The sequence below is a fragment of the Triturus cristatus genome, chromosome 8 (genome assembly GCF_964204655.1).
Source record: "Triturus cristatus chromosome 8, aTriCri1.1, whole genome shotgun sequence".
NCBI lineage: Eukaryota > Metazoa > Chordata > Amphibia > Caudata > Salamandridae > Triturus > Triturus cristatus.
The window spans coordinates 756,885,192-756,908,866 of record NC_140591.1 but is presented as its reverse complement, the minus strand read 5'-3'; the positions used below and the strand labels follow the sequence as shown (position 1 = coordinate 756,908,866).

At 45.0% G+C, this 23,675-nt stretch overlaps 1 protein-coding gene across 6 annotated transcripts in view; it reads right to left on the bottom strand.

Annotated features, from left to right (window-relative positions):
- The window catches only part of MID1 (midline 1), a 635,531-nt gene that overhangs the window by 110,984 nt on the left and 500,872 nt on the right, over positions 1 to 23,675 (bottom strand). For all 6 annotated transcript variants that reach the window (XR_014967780.1, XR_014967781.1, XM_085622188.1 and 3 more), the window contains exons 4-5: positions 20,865 to 20,972; positions 1,779 to 1,927 (exon numbers count right to left, since the gene is read on the bottom strand). Coding sequence is in view for 4 of the 6 variants with exons in the window: in XM_085622188.1 (XP_085478314.1) it covers positions 1,779 to 1,927; positions 20,865 to 20,972 (257 nt within the window). In the remaining 2 variants the exon portion in view is untranslated. The remainder of the gene's footprint in view (positions 1 to 1,778; positions 1,928 to 20,864; positions 20,973 to 23,675) is intronic.

The following is a 23,675-nucleotide window of genomic DNA, read 5'->3' as shown; positions in this document are numbered from 1 at the left end:
TAAATAGACAGGAAAACTGGCTTTTGAAGAGGTACAGCCTGGCACCAAAGCAGTGACACCTATTTTTTGGGCCCTGGGAGGAAAGGAAATGCACAGACGGACCCATTCAGGGCTGTCTGCATCTCAACAGATGCCCCTGCTCCTGAAGCTGCAGCACTCCTTCTCAGCCACCTACAAGCACCTCTTAACGGCTCGTCAAGGGCTGAAGGTGTGAGAGTAGCTTATCTCCAGAGAGGGTTAAGACTGCCAGGGAGCTGAAAAGCCGCGCAATAGTCCTCCCGCTGCGCCTCTGCGTGGGTGAGGGGAGGAAGCTTAATTGCAGGACATAACGGAGGAATCTGCCTTCTTGCAACTGGGACTGCCCCCTATCCCCGGGTTTGCCTCCCTACACCATAGCAGTGAGGCTAGGAGAGGTAGCCCCCCCTAAGGTGGTGCACTTACAAGGTGGCACCTAGAACTGGCCCCCACTCCCCGGGTTCGCCTGCTACACCATAGCAGCGAGGCTAGGAGAGGTGGCCCCCCCTAAGGTAGTGCACTTGCAAGGTGGCACCTAGGACTGCACCCCCTGCCCCCACACTCCTGGTTCACCTCGCTATATCATAGCAGTGAGGCTAGGAGAGGTGGCCCCCCTAAGGTAGTGCACTTGCAAGGTGGCACCTAGGACTGCACCCCCTGCCCCCACACTCCTGGTTCGCCTGCTACACCATAGCAGCGAGGCTAGGAGAGGTGGCCCCCCCTAAGGTAGTGCACTTGCAAGGGGGCACCTAGGACTGCACCCCCTGCCCCCACACTCCTGGTTCGCCTGCTACACCATAGCAGTGAGGCTAGGAGAGGTGGCCCCCCCTAAGGTAGTGCACTTGCAAGGTGGCACCTAGGACTGCACCCCCTGCCCCCACACTCATGGTTCGCCTCGCTATATCATAGCAGGGAGGCCAGGGGAGAGGGCCCCCCCTAAGGTAGTGCACTTGCAAGGTGGCACCTAGGACTGCACCCCCTGCCCCCACACTCATGGTTCGCCTCGCTATATCATAGCAGGGAGGCCAGGGGAGGGGGCCCCCCCTAAGGTAGTGCACTTGCAAGGTGGCACCTAGGACTGCACCCCCTGCCCCCACACTCCTGGTTCGCCTCGCTATATCATAGCAGGGAGGCCAGGGGAGGGGCCCCTCTAAGGTGGTGCACTTGCAAGGTGGCACCTAGGACTGCACCCCCTGCCCCCACACTCCTGGTTCGCCTGCTACACCATAGCAGTGAGGCTAGGAGAGGTGGCCCCCCCTAAGGTAGTGCACTTGCAAGGTGGCACCTAGGACTGCACCCCCTGCCCCCACACTCATGGTTCGCCTCGCTATATCATAGCAGGGAGGCCAGGGGAGGGGGCCCCCCCTAAGGTAGTGCACTTGCAAGGTGGCACCTAGGACTGCACCCCCTGCCCCCACACTCATGGTTCGCCTCGCTATATCATAGCAGGGAGGCCAGGGGAGGGGGCCCCCCCTAAGGTAGTGCACTTGCAAGGTGGCACCTAGGACTGCACCCCCTGCCCCCACACTCCTGGTTCGCCTCGCTATATCATAGCAGGGAGGCCAGGGGAGGGGCCCTCTAAGGTGGTGCACTTGCAAGGTGGCACCCTTCATGCCGTGGTCTGACTGTGTGGCATTGGTGCCAGGCTCCAAGTTGGAGGGCTGACGGCAAGGCCCAGGGCAGCTGCCCACACTGCCCATGCCCTGCGCCGGCCCGGCCTGCCTCTGTGTGAGATATGTGAATGAAAGTGCGGCCGGCTTTACCTCTCCGTGATATTCTTGGCCGTCTGCAGGAAGCGGGCGTGGTCGTTCTCCTTGAGGGACTGCTCGGCCTGAGTGATGAGGGACGTCGACCGCTCGATGCACTGCTTGCAGTTGGCAATCTGCTGCGCCAGTTTCCTCAGCCTCGACACCTTCCAGGAGCAAGAAAGGCAAGATAAAAAAGAAAAAAAAACGTTTACTAGTATCTTTAGCATTTACCTCACAAACCGAGAACATTTGCTGCTGAATTTCTCATCTTATCCAAGTAAGGCAAACCTCACTCGCTCAAAACTAAAGCCAAACCAACGTATTGCCAATAATGCAAGCAAATATGGTAGAATTGTTTCAGTCTTTCTAATATTCGAGATCCATGAAAGGGGGGGATTAACTGCGCGCGAGCTAAAAACAAACCTAGCTGACCTGTTCTGCCTCACAACGGGCGTCATTTCCTGCCTCCCTGGGTTTCCAGGATAACCAACCAACTGTTTTGATAACCATTTCCCGAGGAGTGAAAATGAAACGCAAGAATGCAACTGGGCAAGCATCTGCAATTCCGGCTGAAGCGCCCGAGGGCGAACCTCGAGACAAAAGTACACAAAACACAGGACAGGCACCAGGGGACAGAGTAGAGATCAGAGCAAACCCTCTCGACTGCATTCTGGTCCAGTAGGCAGCAGCAGTCTGAATTAGCGCGCTTCACAAGGAGGGAAACTAAACCACCTGGAAAGGACACTCCCATATTCAAATGTAGTCAAGGCCTGACTTTACCATGGAGGTGCAGGAGGGGGGGGGGGGGGGTGCAACATTCGGACGCTCACAGTGGGGTCTCATTCATTCATTCATGCAGAAGTCTCGCTTTGACTGCGTTGACTGGCTCTAAAGAAAAATGTGCGTAGTCACTGTTTCTGTAGGCAGCTGCCTCCTGGGTCATTTTACATGTAATTCTCCTCATCCTTACCCCCCTAACCCCCCCCCCCACACACACACACACACACACGAATCAACACACTTCACAAGAGTGGAGGACCACAGAATTTACCGACTGGCATCCTGAGACAATTAGACAGGACACAGAGGGTGCATAGAAAGGCACAGAAGGCTGACAACTGTGCATCGGAGTCAAAGGGGGCTACTCGAAGGCCAGTGTCCTCCACGCTGACGTCAGACAGGAGCTCATCTAGGGGGGACTCCAGGGAGCCTGAGGGGGCTTTATGAGAGTGTCACCTCCATCGCAAGCTGGGGAGGGGAGTTTTTCTGCATAAAGCGGAGTGGCATCAAATTGGTTTTCGCAAAGGATGCCAACTGGCCAAAGGCGAGCTCTGAAAGTGTGCATCATTACCACCAAGCATGACAGCGCCTGTAGAACACTTCGACATCCTGCCACAAATATAAAGGGCCACGTGACACAGTTTAGGATGTGTGTTACTTTTACTTTGACCTGTTCTTCTCTTGTGGAAATGTATTATCTAAAAGTAAGTCAGAAACCTGCACATCTCTAGAGGTCCACAGCACTCTGATGATTTCAGTCAGCTCAGGGCGACCAGGAAGTGGGAGCTAGCTAGCTTCTCTGCCACAGCCCCAAGACGCGGGTATATTTTCTGCGATTCTACCACCATAATATTGCATCAACAGCCATGATGCTGGCGATGGCCAACACGAGCCAGCCTCTGCTGCTCCCGCCAAAAACACCTCAGTATCACAACAATGGATACATGCGTCAGACACCAGACAATTTCAAGGGTTACAGAATGAATCTGATGGTAACTTCAACAAATGCAAAACTGAATTAGCTCGGATATTGTGCTCACTAACCCTATTTTCCGTATACATTTTCTTTTATGCAAGTATGCTCTGTATTTTGTGGCTGTTTTAATCAAGAGGAACATCCACAGATGGACTTAAGATTTAAAGATGATTTTATGGATGGTGTTTGGATATATATTTTTTTTTACTTCAATTTAGCTATGATGAATACGAGCAGGTATTTAAAGGTAGGCATTTCTAAAAGGATTATATAAGGATTCATGGTCACTATCATCAATTAACCGTCAACATAATAAGGCAGCAGATTTGGAATCGCCCACCCTTTCACCAGGCCAAAAACACAACCGTTTAAACCAACAACTGAGAAAGTGGAACCAAAACGATTGACAAATCTGTACCATGTTTCAAAAAAAATTACCAAATTGCACTCAAGCAAATAAAGGCTGGTTTAATTATCAACCATATACCAACTCGGGTGCACCCAAGATGACAAGTGTGCATTCGAGATAAGGAAAAAGGTTGAGCTGTTACAACTCAATCTACAGCCATCACGTGCTCGATAACTATCAACACATTTTCAACAACTCACAACAAATGCCTGGGAATTAGCATCATAGACCGGGCACTGGCAAACTTTACAGTTGCACTGCCATGATTTATTGAAGCTGTCATCCTATCACTAGGTACTGCTAGTACATAGCAGGCATAGCCATCATATTGCCAGGTACCATGATCTATCGCCGAGTTAAATCATAATACCTACCATAATATTATGCACATTGGCATTATAATTTTGGGTTTTACCATCATAGTCCATGATATAACCACAGTACTGTTCAATAGTGGGTATGATGTGCTCAGGTATCAAAAGACTTTTTTGTAATGCAAATGCCTCTGACACCATAAATCACAATTTTTACTTTTCTCAGCAAGCCTATTTATTGACTGCGAGTTATATTTCATTTATAACAATCTGAGATACTTTGAAACAGAAGGAACACTTCTTCATTGTGACAAGTACATGTCCTTTGCATAAAACATTAAACAAACTTTACCTTTTTCACAATAACTTAATGACAAATCGACGAACAAAAACTAAATACTTTAAACAAACAGGAAAATTGTTGCACTTCAGTACTAAGATATCCTATTTTATAGAGTGTGGGGACTCAAACTTATTGTCGCTTCAACGTTAACTACTTGTTGTGGTCCTATATAGGGTCAGAGAGAAATATTTCATAGTAGTTGTGGAGAGCATTGACTGAGTATGTTGTTTTCGCTCTTCTGGGGACGTTATTGTGTAATTTTTATCCCAAACGTGTCTCGTTCTCTGCTAGCCGACGCGTTTCGACCTGTGTTGTTATGGACCTATATTTTATTCATAAGGTCTTCGTCAGGGCTCCTATGTGATTCCAAATGGACATCTTTTTCGTACTAACGGATGTGAGTTGCTGTCATCTTCTTTACCCTTTGGGTTCGTTCATGGGGAAGGGGATTGACATGTGGTTCTGGTCCAATCTCACTTTGGGCAGCTGGAGACCCTTGTTATTCGCAAAAATGTGGGTACCGGCTTGTGTCTTGTGCGGTGTTTCCTTCGTTTTCATCCTCAGCTGTTGGAAAACGCTCTGTTTCCAACAGCTGAGGACGAAGACGAACGGTAAAGAAGATGACAGCAACCCACATCCATTTGGAATCACATAGGAGCCCTGACGAAGACCTTATGAATAAAATATAGGTCCATAACAACACAGGTCGAAACGCGTCGGCTAGCAGAGAACGAGACCCGTTTGTGATAAAAATTACACAATAACGTCCCCAGAAGAGCGAAAACAACATACTCAGTCAATGCTCTCCACAACTACTATGAAATATTTCTCTCTGACCCTGCATAGGACCACAACAAGTAGTTAACGTTGAAGCGACAATAAGTTTGAGTCCCCACACTCTATAAAATAGGATATCTTAGTACTGAAGTGCAACAATTTTCCTGTTTGTTTAAAGTATTTTGTTTTTGTTCGTCGATTTGTCATGAAGTTATTGTGAAAAATGTAAAGTTTGTTTTTACTGTTTTATGCAAAGGACATGTACTTGTCACAATGAAGAAGTGTTCCTTCTGTTTCAAAGTATCTCAGATTGTTATAAATGAAATATAACTTGCAGTCAATAAACAGGCTTGCTGAGAAAAGTAAAAATTGTGATTTATGGTGTCAGAGGCATTTGCATTACAAAAAAGTTATTCTATAGATTCCGGCCTCTGAAAACCTTACAGAATCTCCCCCGTGTTATATACCCCCAGGTATCAAAAGACACGCAGGACCCCACAAAGATGCAGGTGCAGCCACCATATGTCAAGGTACAACCTAGTAGTGTCCCGGTCCGGCACCCAATGTTAAACTTCTGGGGAACCACACACAAATGTCTTCAGGTTTCTCAATTAAGCAAATGGTTTGAGTCCTTGAGTAGACTGAAGAATCCAGATTACTCGTGTGGGATCCCAGACTGCTGTACGATAAAGTGGCGCCTTAACCAATAATAATTTGTTCATGCATAGTGCAGTGCTAAAAATTAAATGAGTTTCTTATGCAAGGTGCCAAAAAGTGTCATTTGACATACTGTACCCTGGACATATTAATGCACATGCACATTATGACTTCAACTGTGAAGAATGTTTGTGGTTTCAACTAGCTGGATTAACTCCTAGCAACCACTCCTAGTACATGGGATACACTAGGAAAAAACTAAAATACAAATGTGTCTCAGCTAATTATACAATTAGGAGGGCAGCATTTCATTGTACAGCTGGACTGATTACTGTCAAATTGGCTCGTATGCTGCTACAAAAACATCAGAGCCTTGAAAAAGACCCTATACTGGGACGAGACGTGTCAGCTCTGGACTGCGATAATTTCTTATGCTCTTACAGTATATTTCCCCTGTACTACTAAGCAGTAACTTGTCATATGTTGGTTTTAATAAATGGGTATTCTCGTTTTGGAGAAATACCTTTAACTTGAATTGCTATCGCGAATCATTTTATATAATTGTGAAACCTGGAACGTGTGTATGTGCTGTCCCAGAAAAAGACCAGTTATTTGTACTTCCCTTCATTTTTGCAGGGGCGGGTTTGAATAACGGACACTCTAAAGGAATGGGGGACTTGGGATACGCACCAACATTCCACTTTAGTTTTTGGTTTTCAACAAGAAGAGAATGTTTTCACGGCATGCATCCGCTGTTATCACAGTTGCTCGCTACGGGCTATTAAAGTTACCTAAAGTTGAGGTACTTCCCTTATATCCCTAGGTCAGCCGTCGTATGCATATATGAAGCCACCACATTCCCAGGGTTTACCTATTTATTAAATATTTTTGGAGCATGCTTTGAGGTTGGGGGCAGTGGAGTCCGCTCGGTGAAAGGTGGCGGGATGGCCTGCATACGGACAATGCCTGCGGCACTATTCATGACACTATGCATGACAAGGATTCCATCGATCCAGCTCAAACTTGTTGGCTTTGACTAGAGAGGGAAGTTTGGATCTAATTCAGTGTGAATTTGAATACTCTAAAATGGTAGGAGTCTTTTCCTAGTGGTTAATGGCCTACAATGTCACAGGCTACTGAGGATGGGAATAATGTGAGTTAATTTCTTCTTTTCATCCAGGTCAATTAAGAGTTTGTCTATTTGGCCAGTGCCTATTCAGTGTCCTTCTCAGGCTTGAAATTAGGCCGATGGTCATGAAGAATATGGCTGAGTTGTTGGTATACATTCCGGGTTGTGGGGTGGCTAAAACCCACATACATCACATCTTCATTATTTTAAGACAAGCTCAACATATTATTCCTATCATGGCTTAACGTGTACAATATACAACCCTACAACTCAGTCAAACAACACACAAGATTAAGAAGAGAAAAGGAAAAAAGGCAGTGGTAAAGTGGAAGAAAATGCCACAACAGTTACTTTTATAGGAATCCTAAAAGATTAATATAAACTGAATGTTGGCGAACAACAATTCTTGAGCCCTGCACGCTATAGCTTGCTCTGGGTTATAGTTCAGGGTGGAAGAGGAAGTGAAAAATGAGATATATATAAAGTGAGAGCAACGCGGAGATTGGTCTGAGCGGGCTGGAACGATGCTCCCCTCAGACCAGGGAGTCTGTGGGGTTTCTCCAGCTCAGCCGCTCAATGCCGCAGGGCTGGAGAAAACCTAAGTGCGCATGTTAGTTTTGGTCGGCCTGAGATGGCTGACCAAACACATATGCGTACTTAGGGAGTGCATATAGCACTCCTCCTACCCATGCCCCGCCTCTCCCTGCACAAGCTGGCTCAGAGGTGGCAAACGTAAAATAAAATGATGATAGAACATTGTTTTATTTTTTATGTGCTGGCTCAGGGTCGGGCAGCGCTCCTCTGCCCCTGCAGAGGAGCTGCCACTGTGTAACAAGCAGAACACTGAGTTAACTGATGCCCTGGAATCCTACATTCTTTAGACAAGAAATGAATACAGTGGTTTAATCTTGTTAGGGGAAAGGCAGTGTGTCTTTGGTTGAATCGATGAAGCAGAATCTTGAAACCTATGGGCAATACAGATTGTATTTGGTAAGCATTAACATTAAAAATGTCAGCTCTAGAGGAGTGGCAAGCAGTTCTTGAATAGCGCAAGGCCTTTTTCAGAAACGCACAGTTCAACCCAATACAATGCAATATTCTGCATCGCACGTACTTGTCGCCGAGATCTTCTCGGCAGCATCAAGTATATGCCTGAGATGTCAGACTGAGGGAGACGATCCCATGCATTGTGGTTGTACCCCACCATACATGCATACATGACAGCAGGATTGCTTCACACAGACATATTGTATACTTGGTCTGATGAAAAGACCATACATGTAAAATGACGTGAATTTCTAAATCTCTCATTCCTATTGGCTATGAGACAATGGCCTGGAAAAGCGAACAAGCACCACCGGTGGCACAATGGCAGAGAAAGCTAGCAAGATTGGCAGAAGCTAAGAGGGGAGTAATAAACGGAAATAAAGAACATAGGGCGGGAAAACATGAATAAAGGAATTGGACAACTTTGTATTCAATTATCTAAAATAATTATGTCAGATCTCCTTGATAGATGCACTCATTCTGTAACAACCGTGGCGTAGGTGAACTTGCACCCATGACCCTCTGTTCTACCTCAATGCCAGCCTATCTACCCAGGCATCCAGGACTCAGATGAGGACAGGACAGGCTAAACAGAGCAAATGCAAGAAGGTTCATATAATTCGTGAAAACTCAGCAGTCGCATTAGGCTTGCCAAGTCAGACACTACAAGAAAAACATACCTGATAATTGATGGTGGGATGGGAACTTGAATAAATAAGTCTACAGTGCAAGTCTCGCCATGACAGTAATATCACTAAAGCCACATCATAATAGTGCCCATTTGGGTATAGTCACATGCTCATATCTTAATGTACACTTTATACATTTACAAAAAAAAAACATTCCATATATGCAAGCTTAGGTGTAACTCTGTCCTCGAGCTGCTCGGTTTTACTCTGGACCTGTGGGCACATTTAGACCGTGACCCTAATGAAACGAGCTGTGCTGTTCATGGGTCAATCACTCTTCTGTGTCCCAACCCTTAGTCCCACTGAAGAGGATGGCACCTTTAGAGAGGTGCTCTTAAGCAGACTCAGGAAGACTGCTCAGCGTGACTTCCCGAGTGCAAGCCCCGAAGCGTGACCTCGGCGATCAGGGGTCGTCAAAGACTTTGCAAGTCTGTCTTTGCCTGCAGGGGGCCTTTATTTGAAGCCTGTTAGCGAAGCATGGCAGCGAAGCGCAGATTTTTACGTGCTCTTTAACTTCGCTAATTTACACATTCCACCGTAGAGGATTAGCTGTGTGGGGTGGCAGGGTGAAACTACAACAGCAGGGGTCGCTGCTCCTCGCCAGGCATTGTTCATTTTAATGAGCTGCTGAAGGACGGGTCCAGGCTGAAAGTGCTGACGAAGAGCCCAAGCAAGCCGAGAGCGCATTCTTTACACCAGAACTAGGGGGCATATTTAATGTGCAACTCCTAAAAACAAAGAGAAGATGCGGCAAATTCAGACCACAACACTCTTGCACTGTGAATGCAATTAAAGACCAATCTTTTCTCATAGAGAAAAGAGCAAAATGGCTGCAAGGTCTTCAAAATTGAGCTCACAGCTTGCTGCCTCAGGAGATGCGTGAAGGGCACTTAAACAGGCCCGAGACATTTCATTTTGGTCAGAGCCTGCGTGCCTTGAATACAGGACATGTCGGCCTGCAGAAGTCGCTATCACCTGCAGAAGTTGTTATCACCTGCAGAAGTCGCTATCACCTGCAGAAGTCGCTGCATAAGTCGCTATCACCTGCAGAAGTCGCTATCACCTGCAGAAGTCGCTATCTCCTGCAGAAGTCGCTATCTCCTGCAGAAGTCGCTATCTCCTGCAGAAGTTGCTGCAGAAGTCGCTATCACCTGCAGAAGTCGCTATCTCCTGCAGAAGTCACTATCACCTGCAGAAGTCGCTATCACCTGCAGAAGTCACTATCATCTGCAAAAGTCGCTATCACCTGCAGAAGTCATTACCACCTGCAGAAGTCATTACCACCTGCAGAAGTCATTACCACCTGCAGAAGTCCCTATCACCTGCAGAAGTCCCTACTACCTGCAAAAGTCACTATCACCTGCAAAAGTCACTATCACCTGCAAAAGTCACTATCACCTGCAGAAGTCGCTATAACCTGCACTCAGGTGGGGGATTTAAATCGCTAATCATGTAATGCCAACTTGCTAAGAGAATGCTCCATAACACCCTTGACTAATAATAGAAGTTTCTGGTATCAATAAATTCAGCGTCTAGGCATTGAAAGAATGCATCTGAAGGCAGCAAGGGGTTCCCAGATCCCACAATCCAGCTATATTCCCTCTCATTCTCTGCATGCCCCTCCCTGCACTGCCATGAGCCACCCTCTTCTGGCTGGAACATGCCCTATTTCCTTCCCAAGTATTAAAATGGGGGCACCCTTGTCTGAAGAGATATCAATAACGGGGAAGACGTCTAGGCAGTTGGTATAGCTCACATAAGCCCACTGTTAACAAAATACAAATGTACTTTTACTGTCCTGATGTCAGTAGTCAGACTGAAACAAACAGAAATGAGATCCACTTTGTAGTAACACAGTCCAGACGTGTAGAGGATGTTCATATGTTTATTTGTAGTTCGATACAGGACATGTAGTTAAGTCCAGTACAGACCCCACCAGGAGGAGCCAGCATGCTGCTCAGCCCTTCTCAACTGTGACTTCTGACTCCCAACATTCTGTAATACATCATCCTTGAAACATTCCACTGGCAGAGCATGAGTTGACATGAATAACATTAAAGCCAGGATACTGCACACTACAAGCAGAGGGGAGGGCTCAAGCGACACATTTTGGATGACAGGACAGCAATCTTTTCTACGAGGTGAGGCGCTTAATTTGGAATCAGACGTCCCTGTGACAAAGCCTCCTTTTCCAAATGATACTCCTATGTGATTATGGGTGTAATAAACAGTATATGAAGAGACTCTCACTAGGGAATCCGCTAATCGTAACATACAATGGTGGCGCGAGTTGACCCTTTCTTCTTGACGACACTTCAGCAGAAGATCCTGCCAGCCCCGGACATTGCATGCATTATTAAACAAGCAGGTATTTCAATTTAGTCTCTCATGGGAATGTTAATCCCAAGATTGACTAGGGGATCATTTGTACAACAATAAAAATAATTTGTAATAGATCATGAGCATACAAGTAAAAAAAGAATCAATGTACTAAAGAGCTGCACAGTTTACTTAGTCAAGTACAGAGTAAAAACTAACCCTGGGCGTAGTTCGCGAAGTAGCACTTCGCGAAGCTACGCAAAGTGCAGTTCGCACTACGTGAGCTACGCGTAGCACTTCGCGAACTGCGTAGTACCTTGTTCGCACTGTGCCAGATGTTGTTTTCAATGATTGCACAGTGCGGACAAGCAACCGGCACTGTGCAATTATTGAAAATGGCATCTTGCACAGCGCGAGCTGTAGTTTTCTGCTGCTCGAGTAGATTTTTACTCGAGCAGCAGCTTTCTCAACGCGAACTGGTAGTTTCTCATCGCGAGCGGTCGCGAGCATGCGCGACCACTCGCAATGAGAAACCTGACCTCCTCGCGTTGGGAATCTCGCCGGGAGGTTTATTTTCCATGCTCGCGATCGCCAACTTGATGTTGCTGATCGCGAACATGGAAAAAGTCTCGCCGGGATGTCATTTTGCTTGCTCGCGGTCGCCAACTTGACGTTGAGGACCGCGAGCAAGCAAAAAATAACCGCAGTACTACGCAACACTACGCTACGCGTGTTCGCACTGTGCTACGTGCAATTCGCGTAGTGCGAACTTCGTAAACTACGCGAGCGTAGCGTAGTGCTTTGCCCAGGCTTAGTAAAAACTAGTGTTGAGAAACCAGGGCTATCCTGCACTGGACAATCCATGATTACGTTCTATCAATGACAAAACATTAACATAGCACAATCTCTCTCTGCAAACATACACACAGGAATGAAAACTCTGCCACAATGGGCATCATGCTATTGGGCTGATGGATGACTCTTCGAAGAATGTGAGATTAATAAATGAACTTCAAAGCTACATCTGGGTTTCATGCAAAGGTTCACTGGCACTCTGTGACGTGGGGCATCACAACTTCCACTACAGAGAATGAAAAGACATGTTGTGCACATGAACAGGAAAAGCAGCTAGGCTTCAGAGACCTGCTTGGGGATCATAATTATATGATGGACAGTTCACAAGACAAGCTTTTTAAAAAGATGTAACTACTGATGTGGCTCGATAGGGACATTAGGAAATGGGAAAGATCATAACATGTAAGACTCACACAGTGATTTCGGAAAACCACGTTTAATTTCATGCATAGAACATTGACACCCCAGGTAATATAAAGGAAAGGACAACAGTGATAAAGAGATAATGTAAAAATGTTCCTGTAACACGTTCCCAACAAGAGATGTAAAATGATTAGGTCTGCTAAAACATGGTTGGTCTGTGTCCCCAGAATTAAAAGAGCTAGAAGGGGAGGAGCTGGTTTCTCTTATCAAGCTTCTACTTTGTGGAACTCTCTCCCGGAGACAGTCAGGCTGGAACCAAACAGGGCTCTTTTCAGGAAAAAGATAAAGACCTGGCTTTTTCCAAGATCTTAAGATCCGTCGTTGTCTGTTTCAATTCCTCCAGCGCCAAGATGCCACGGCATAAGTGCGCTTTATAAATGTTTCAGTCAGTCATTGTGCTGTATGCCCCAAAGGGCTACATTTACTTTGCGGTGCTACCAGGCTCGCCATCTTCTCAGCAGATGTGTTGAAAGAGTCTTAGACGAGGATGAACCTTGAATTATACGGCAACAAAACGATTCAAAGGAGATGGGAAAGTGTCAGAGTATGTAATATTGGGACATTGATTTCAGGACAGTAGTACCCGAATGGAAAGGAGTCTGAGATTGTAGACAATTCAGCACTGTACACTTCTGAGGTTACCACCTCCATTACCCCTTTAAAGATAACCATGTCTAGAAAGGTTTCCCAGTTATTTCAAGTAAGCCATCATGGTGAAACTGATAATGTGTTGTCATTTACTAGGTCAAGAGCATTAAAGGCATAAGAGTGTGTTGATTGCATGCATCCATGACCTATACTTAGGCTTCACAGGTCACCCCACAACACGTGTGAAGGGGTGCAATGACACCATCAAAGACCAGGATAGCTCCTGGTACACACTGTCCATTTATGCACCACCACTGTCAGCTTGATGTGCACACCGATGTAGAGTGTGTGTAACAGGTCAGGGATTAGTGAACATACAATGCGGTGACGTTAAGTGTGTTTTTATATACAGCACACTTCTTCCAATTACTAATCCTCTTAGTTTTTTCGGATGCAAACGTATGTCTGCAGTTGAGGTCTGCCCTTGGAGGATATTTCATGGGGTGTCTGAGCACAGGCCTTCCCACATGTCATGTGATCTTCTGGATGGTGAGCTTTCCTTGAAGTTGGACAATGCCCCTGCCATCCACACCCATGTCAGGGGTGAATAGTATGAGAAGGATCTCTAAAAGCAGCATCAATGTGACGGTGCAGGTATTTGACTCTTTCCCTAACCGCGTCAACCTTGAGGTGAAATCAAAGTTTCAGGGTCTTGTATGAACCCGTTTTGTAGGGGTTCTACTTCTCTAGGCGAGTGTAGCATGTTTCATAAGTGATGGGCTGGCGTGCATTTGGATGATTAATGGACGTATTTTATCTTATGTGAAAGCTGATGGCATGCTCTCTTCCTGGAACAGGAGTATAAGTGTGTGCCTGGACGTGGTTTGATGGCTTCTGCAGTTATTGATCACAGAAGATCTACATTGGTAAGCCAACTCACATTGTGTCTCCTGTTTATATTTCTTCTTTACCCTGTCTTTCTTCTGTTCCTAAGCGTCCCTGCTCCAACAGGCAGATGGGTTTCATAAAGTTATTAATAATTTTTGTAACTGCGCTTCTTCAAGTGGTTAAAGTTGTGAATTTATCAGTTAGGTGCCGGTATGCGCTTGTCTGGTTTATGGTCCTCGAGCCTATTAACCTCAGGAGGCAGAGAGGAGTGGTATGCCAGGCAGGTGGTGGTGGTAGCATGATGATGGCAGGAGAATGAGGTAGGGCTTAAGTGAGGTGTAGATGGTGCTAGCCCTATTACTAGTAGGCGTGGGCGGTGAACTCCGCTCGTGGAGTTTTTCGCACTCTGCGCTCCGTGGAGCTCGCAAACTCCCCAAAACTCCGCTCTGCGTAGTGGAATTTTTTCCTCACTCGAGCTCCATTGGCGAGCGCAGGCGAGGAAAATACAACATTAGACTGCTTCCCAGTGAGATTTCTCAATACAGTGGCAGATTGTGGCTCACATTGAGAAACCTTCTGTTCTTGTTGAGGAAGCTGCCGCTCGAGTAGAACTTCTATGCAAGTGGTAGAAAGAAGCAGCACCCACTTGCGCTGCACGTGACGCAGTTCATGCTGATTTTACCGCGCGAGACAAACACGAAGCACTAAAAATATGTGTGAACGGAGCAAGATAACGCACTCCGCTGCTCGCGGAACTCTACGTAGCTTGGCAGAGTAGTTTTGCCACTTTGCGGAGTTTCGCAAAATGGAACTCCGTTCAGGCCTAATTAGTGGTTTGCTTCTTGTATTGAAGGCAAGAAGTAAATTCACTTTTACAATTATCTGCCATGCTCTTCAGCGGGCCCATCAAATCACAGGCTTGTGGTTTACTGAATGGCATTTACAGTGTCATCTCTATCAGGAGAGGAGTAAACTGAACAGTTGTATTTTAACTGTATCGGTAAGACGTTCTTGGCTACCTATCAGAATCAGGAGCCACATGTCAAGATATCGAGATAAAGCATCTTTCCAAATATTGACTCTGGAATTGTTAAATAAAATGTGAGAGGACTTTAATGACTAATAATGCATTTTGAGGCAGATAACCAAGTGGTACTCTTGTGTCATGATAAGATTATTAAATGTTTTCTGACATTGATGAGAAGGAAAGATTGTGCTGGGGCATCACTGGACTGTTTTAAACTCCTGCCTGACACAGGTTTTTCAATGCAATGTGGGCCTCTATTTGCATTGAGTTCTGGCTGTGATAGCATGGAAAAGGGCAGATAGATTGCGATGCGGAAATTGGTAGATTTTAAGAGTTCAAAAAGTAGAATAATAGCTTGTGTAATGTGTTCGGTCTGATTAGTCTTGTGATGAAACAAAACCCATTCATTAACTTAAGAGCCCCTCAGTCACTGGAGAAAAATATGCTTTTATCACTCATTGTTTCACTGACTGATTTGGCTGTCAAACACTCCAAGAGCAAGACTGGCACAGCGGATTTTAGGAGCTGAAGCCTCAAGTATTTCAATTATAATCTGGCTAAAATGTGAGGCCTTTAATCTCTCTACATGAAAGAATATGACCGTACACTGGCCAAAAGAATGGCTGCTGTGATATATGATCGTTAAAGAATTCACTGCTAATTGGCAACAGAACTAAACTGTGATTTGATCACATAAAATGAATAATCATGTTCATTATATCCTATTTGTTTCCATTTTTATGCCCTGAGAGCCGCTTCCCTACAGCGGCGTAGACAGCCAAACATTCACCTGCACTGTTAGTGATTACCTGCACAAATTAGTCTGAATTGGTGGCAGCATACCAGAAAGATTTTTATTGGTAGCACATGCTGCCCACAAAGCCTCATTCCTCTAACTTTTTTAACTCCTAGGTTTTTCTCTCTGGCACACTGAAGAGGCATGCCAGAAAGACTGTGCCATTTGACTGTTGGTATGGATGTCAGAGGAGTGTGCGTGGGGCACGAGGCATGGTTTCTGACGCGCCTGCATTATCATCGAGGGGTGGGACCTTCTCAGGAAACAAATCTGTACACTTATCCTCACCAGTTGTTGCAGCCAGTAGTGGTTGGTGCAAATCACATTGGAGGGGGGGGGGGGGGGGGTCAAATATACAAATAACAAATACACATAACATATACACATACACATAACAAATACACAAGACACATACCAAATACACCTAAATATACACATTAAAAAAATCACTTACCTTACACTGCCGCTTGATGTTCTGCAGTACGACCTTGTTGGTCTGCAGCACGTTCTCCGAGCGCGAAGCCCACAGCCAACTCTTTCCTCCAAATCAAGACGCTGTTCTAAAGCATCTTGATTGGCTGGGGCAGGCTGACTCCATGCTCCATAAGGGCCTGAAGGCCTGTGCCTGCTCTCCATCCCAGCTTTCCAAGTCAGCCAGGCTGGTGAGGTTTGCATTGCGCATGTCGGTTTGTCCGTAGCAAGCCAAACCAACATGCGCAATACAAAGTTAAGAGGCCACTCACTCCTCACTGCAGCCAATCATTGGCAGCAGTAAAGCCCTGGACTCGCCCTGCCCTAGCACTCCGTTTGCTGGCAGAAAGTGTCAGAAATGCAATTGTAATAAAATCATTTTATTACCAATTCATTTTTGGCGCTTTCTGCCCAGCAGTGTGGTGGGGCGACGCTCCTCCGCTCCCACAGAGGAACAGCCTCTGGTTGCAGCCTTCAGTCAATATGTTTCATTTAGTTATTTACAGTGTCTTGAATGCTTCGGATCGGCATAGTAGCAAAAACAGAGCAATATAGTTCAAAGGAACTGTGAAGTGTATATAAGAGTCCAACTGGATGACGAGTCCCATTTTTGTAGTGTTCAGTCTCCATCCTGGATTGTAATCGGTTGAAGGCCACTATGAAAAAGATTGGATCATTCTATCCAGTGATGAGAATGGTGTTTTGCTTATTTCAATGTTTGAGCTTCGCTCTTTGCTTTATATACATATGGGCCATCTTTGTGGAATCGGATTAGAAAATATTGCGAAAAGGTCTCTGGCTGGTTTGTAATGAGTTTCTATTATTTTCCTGGGTCTTAACCCCAATAAAACTTGTGAATATAGCATTTAACTTTTAATTTAATTTCTTATCCCAGTGGTAGCCAGCTAAGAACTTTCAGTGATGACTTCAGATAGCCTTGTCTTGTATCCTGAGGTTGACATATAATGAGTTGCCTTGTTTTATTGTGTTGTGACTGCTCTGTTGGTGTCTTGGGTAGAACAGTGTATGTGAAGTTGCAGTAGACTAGACAAGACACTAGCAGGCTTGCATTAGACCCACCATGTTGCTTTGATTGCGAAGGAGGGAGGGAGGATCTTCCTTTATGCAGGAAGATAGACGTTGACACCATTATCTATAATATTAGTAAATGTGGCAAATGATAAGTGTGCACCAAAGATGACCCTTACATTTTCTATTTCCCGGTGAGCAATCATAGGGGATCCGAGACTGAAGAGGCAGACGAATCGACTGGAACTTCCTGCCGCAAAGAAAACAGTTTTGGACCTGTTTAGGCAGAAGAATCTTCCTTTCATTCATTGGTGTATGTGTTGAAGACATTTGCTGTTGTTTGGATGACTACATTGTCACTGTAGTAACAGATGATAATCTGTGAATCATCTGTATGTATTTGGAAATAGAGTTGGCATTTTCTCAATGCTTTTTCAGTGGGGGGATGTGCACATTAAATAATGATGGTGAAGGAGATGAGCCTTGCGGCACAACCAAACTCACATTGCATACTGAAGAAACTGCAGGTCCAATCCCTGCCTTTGGACTCTGATTTGGAGAGGAAAACTGAATCATACACAGCAGCAGTGGTAACAGCTGCCTGCACCGAAGTCTTTTTAAGAGATTTGCTACACCGTGCGTCATACTGTATGGAGCCTTGGAGCATGAGTGGCTCTTTTGAATGCATCAAGGATCGTGAGGAGTTCTTTTCTAATTTGGTGAGCATTGATTTGCTCCAGTCATTGGTCTGCTGGCCATAAAGGATAATGTTTTGCCCATTGTGTACTTGTAGTTGTTTTGTTACCTCTTTCTCCAGAATTGGTATAGTACGTAGTCGCTTTGCTGCACCCATACAAGAACGTCAAGAGGTTAAAAAGTTCATTAAATACCGGAGTTTCCAAATATGGTTTTTCAGAGGAGCTTTCCAGCAACACCCCTACATTGGAGTCTGCAATCCACTTTATTGTCCTTTAGCGAACAGTGAGTAAAAGTGAACAGTCACTGGAAAAGAGCCAGCCAAGTGCCTCATCCAGAAATATCAATCTGGACTGAGTGATGGTACTTATGAAATGAAATGAAAAATACATTTGTATTGCGCATGGCTACTTGGAGGCATCCCAGCGCTAGTAGCGGCAGATATATCAAGTTCGGCCAGTTTGGGGAACAACCAGGTATTTATCGATTTGCGGAAGGCCAGGTGGTTGGTTTCCTTTCGTATGTGGGGTGGGAGGGAATTCCAAAGCTTGGCTGCATTATATGAGAATAGCCGACCCCCACTTCTGGCTTTCTTGATCCTGGGAACGATGACAACATTCATGGCCTCTGAATGAAAACATCTGTTGGGCCGGTAGGGCTGAATGATGGTATGAAGAATGGCGGGACCCTTTCCCCCTAATGACTTGTGGACAATGAACAAGGCCTTGAAATTGACTCTCTCCCAGACGGGGAGTCAGTGGATGGATTTCAAAGCAGGTTTAGCTGGGTGATGTTTGGGAGTACCCAGGAGAAGTCTTGCTGCCCGATTCTGTATAGTCTGGAGTTTAGAAAGGGTTGTGGTAGGAGCGCCCAAATAAAACGCATTCCCGTAGTCCAACCGAGACAAGATAAAGGCCTGGACCAAGATTTTCCTTGCCTGGAATGGAAGAAGGGAGGGGGACTTTTCTAATCATTTTCAGGAAGCCATAGCACGTAGCCGCATCTTCCGTGCTTGTGTCTTAAAGGTAAGGTATTGGTCCACCCAGACACCCAGGCTTTTTAGTTGAATCTTTGGGGTAGGGGCAGGGCCGAGGGTGGGCTGCCATATTGTATTTAAGTCAAGGGGGGGAGTGATTTACCAAGATTATTATCTTGCTTTTGTCCCCATTCAGTTTTAGGAAGGAATTATTCATCCAGTTGGCAATTTCTTCAAGGCAAAGGCGAAGACTGGAGGAGGAACTTTCAACTTGATTAAGTTCTACCACAAGTTGCGTGTCATCTGTGTAAGCGATTACATGAACGCCAAAAGGTAATACCACCTCTGCTAAGGAGCACATGTAAACGTTGAATAAGGTGGGGCTCAAGGATGACCCCTGAGGAACTCCGCATCAGAGAGGCATCTGAGTAGAGGTCACCTCATTGTCAAAGACCCGTAAGGATCTGTTACTCAGAAAGGACTGTAGACAACCCAAACCAGTTCCAGTGACTTCCAGTTGTCTGAGTCTATGGACAAGGATACAATGGTTTACTGTGTCAAAGGCAGCGCTGAGGTCCAACAAAATGACCACAGCGGTGCCTCCGGAGTCCACAATTTTCCTTGACTCTTCCACAACTGATAACAAGGCAGTTTTGGTACTTATGAGATTCATGATCATTTAAGTGGGCACTCCTGAATTTCTGATCCTGAGCTTTGTGTAGATGTGGGACTATTGATAAACCGGAATTTGTCAGAAGTGGGCTACGGAGAAGTAGAACTTCTGAAGTTGCTGCACCCGCTAATGGCAGCGAGATAAGGCACCAGGAGCGCATTACAAAATGTGTAGATATTCTGCATCTGCTATGGTATTTTCTCTCATGAACTTAGAAGGTTTTTCATTGCTGGCAAAGTGACAAAGTTACAGCCTGAATAACTGGGATAGAGGTAAACTCTTGAGCTTGGGATCACTGCACTGGCACTGAAGTCTGACCGGAATAGCACATCCTGTGTAGACAAACAGAAAGAACCAGTGCCAGACTTTCATATTCTAATGTTTTTATGTTCACCACAGAAAACAGTCATACCAGACAAAGTCATGAACCTGTAAATTCCTCTGCAAGAAACCCATCTTCCTATCGTATGTTCCCACAGAAGGTATGTGAGCACTTTTTGCAAGACTAAGACACTGTCAGATAAACGATTGAGCAAGCTGTCCCACTGAATTGCCGCAACAAACCAGAATTATGAGAATTTCTCAGGACAACTTTGCCTGTATCCGTATACATTTCTCTTTCATGATTGTTTGGTCTTATTGAGTCTCTACTTTTAAAACAGTCTAATTTTCTAAGTACATGTCCAGATATTCCTACTGTTATGTGCAACTGTCCTTAAATTACAAGAAATAAATCACTGACCACTGAACTTTTAAGGGGAACATTGCCCCCCATCACGCCGTATAAAAGAGGGATGACTTATGGTTGGCTTTAGGGATCTTCTTTGCTTAGATAAGTTACATCTTCAGCTGTTCGATGCGACTTCTGGGACTTTTGTGGAGTATTGTTAGAAAAGAGGCTTACAGCCATGACAGTAGTCTACAGGTCTAAGCTTAGCATGGAAAAATCTGTTTGCTGTCCACAGCTGCCAAACAAAACAACCCATCTTTTCTTTAATACTTCTGAGAAATTGCCCGACAATTACAAAAGGGTGTGTTTCTGGTTTGTTTAGCAATGAATATATGTCTGTACACAGGTGCATTGATCTTACAGAATTTCACTGGACATCAAGGAAACCTTATAGTCTGGAATTTAAACGTTCGATACCTGATCACATTGCGCAGAGAGCCCCCCCCCCTTGCAAAGATGATAAAACAACTTAATATAGAAAGGCAAACATTCTATTTCACTGAACTTACCTTTCCCTCTTTAATTTTGGTTCCAATAATTTGCCTTCTTTGCTGGATGATTTCAATGAGTTGATCACTCTCCTCTATTAATTTTGTCTCTTGCCGTGATGCATTTACCTACAAACAAAAGTTAAAATCGTTTAATGGAAACGATTTAGTGCGCAGGTAAAAAGCGATCTTTTAGTTGTAGGTTTAATGCTTATAGGAAGACGGGAAGCCCTCTACCATTTCTATTGGATGTTGAATGAAGAAGGTTGAGGACTTTGGATTTGGCATAAGGGAAGTGTTTATCCATTAAATAATACTTAAACTGTTGCCTTGTACAACCCAAAATGTATAACCACCCAATGATTAATGTCCTCACATGACACCATTATGCTTTGTGCCTCTTTCGGCTTTTGAACTACTATGTACAGCATTTTTTGATCAAGAAACATGACAATAAATGCAAACACATACAGTTGGATAAAGGAAATCCTGTGTTCCGTCTCTAAGCGAAAAGGAATCACCTCTACTACATGTCTTAAAAGTAAAGGATCTATTTAAGCATTGCTGTCCATCTTTGTGAATGACAATCCCTTTCTGCTTAGCACCTTCTACCATGCTTACAGTCCAGGACTGCTTCTCCACAGCCGGCGTCAGAGAATCTTTTAAAGCGTCGCTGGTTAGACGGAGTCGTTATTAGACGTTGTGTTTAGTGGCAATCACGTGATTCCTCCTGTTCAGAAAGGCAGATGATCCTACATTTAGAACCTCTAGGCCTCAATCTGCATTCCTCTATTGTGGATCATTTTAATCTACCAAATGTGATCCATTCTTGGTTCAGAGATCTAAAGAAACAATGCAAATGCCGATTCCTTTTTGAACACCATGTGCTGTTGCAAACATCAGATGGTTATGGTCTGTGAATACGGGAATCAACAGGAGAGGAAGGGAACAGTGAAGAAACACTCCTACACCCCTCAAAATAAGTCAAACAATCAACAAAGGAGTGTATCAAAGTAATAGCAAAGCAGAAGAGCAAACTTGCAGGTAATCGCAGTAGATTATCACTGTTTGAAAAGAGAAGCTCTTCTTGAAGAACATTCTAAAGAGCCGAATCCCATTCCCTTGACATGAGTCACCACTTACAGCTCAGTGTCTGACACAGTGAAGAAGACCATTTACAGACATTGGTGCATTATCAACAGTAACAATAGAGAATGGGGAAAACCACTTTTCTCCTTCAAAAAAGGACGTAGCCTTCGTGACACCTTAGTGAACACTCGCCCAATAGAGATACTTACTAAGATACTTACTACGGGGCCAACATCCATCACTGAAGCCTGGGGCCTACCTAAAATCATAGGACATTTTTCTTGCTCAAATTTCAGCATCTGCCACCTTACGTCCCATACAAAAACTTTGACTCTTGAAACAAGCAAGGTATGGACGCAGAGGGCCCATACTAATTGTAACTCTACCAATGTGGGGTATCTGATATCCTGCCCCTGTGATCTACGATACGTAGGGATGACCACTCGCAAAGTCAAACTACGCATATGCGAACACCGAAGTAACATCAGGTGCGGTCGGGCCACCACCAAGTTGAGTGAACACTTTTTACAAGCCAATCATATGACCAATGACATGAGATGGACAGTGATTGAACAGGTCTCCACTTGCAAAAACACCCAGAAAATACTCTATGAAAAAGAACAAAGATGGGTGTATCGCCTTGGGACATATCGTAACGGACTTAATGATAATATCCCATGGGCCACCATTTTATAGGTGGCCAAACCCATCATTCTATAGGTGGCCAAACCCATCATTGCCATTTCCTGTATTAGTGTGGTGACTGACCGAGTATCAATCTCTGCTCTCACAATCACACTTCCCTTGTTTTTGCTGTCTTAAACATCCTAATCATTTTCGGTTTTACCCAGGCTTCTCTCAGATATTTCTTTGCGCAATAATTGCCTCACTGCTCTGGGCCCTATATTGTGGCTATTTTGTCTCATTGATCGATTTCAATTAATATTGTTGACCATCTAGTCTGATTACCACCTCTTCACATGCCCTGCTTCCCAATCATTGCAGCGATTATTTTGGCATTTTAAACAAAATAAGATGCAACTCCAGGGTTATAATCTGTGTTCCCCGCTATGCATGTACAGTCTTTGTTTACTTGCTAATCGGGAGGCGGACCTGCCTCCGGGTACTTCCTCATAGCAACCAGTCAGGCGGCTCTCAGCCACAGCGGCAAGCCTCCATTGATCCAACTCTCTAGCGTCATTATGACGCATCTTCAGACGCCTCGTATTGATTGGCTCAGCCCCAGTACCGGCCCCCGTAACTAGGATGCTACGTGATGTTTCACGTGACCGCGCCCTCATTCTTACGTGGCGTTATATTTCGTCATCGGACCGCCGACTCTCTATCGTCGGGGTCCGCTTAGACGAGGGTGTACGTAGGTCCATAATGGGTGCCTGGCATTGCAGGCGTGAGTCATTTTACGATCAGCAGCTAAGTATTCTTCTTTGCCATAATGTATCTCGGCATTTATTCCTTCTTTTGTTTTTGTTATTTTTGTTTCTTGTCTAGGGTGTGCCATTTCGCCACCACCCCCCTCCCGTGACACATGGTGCTCAGAACCTTTGCACCTCTTGTAAGAATATTACGTTTCCTCTTGCATCAATGTCTTACCCAGTAGAATACTTCTACATTTGGTCACTTACGTGTTGGCCGATTTTCACTTGTTAGTATATAACGTTACTTGGGTATCTCAATCTCCCATGAATTAGAGAGGGATCGTTTTTACATTTTAGAATTCAGTTG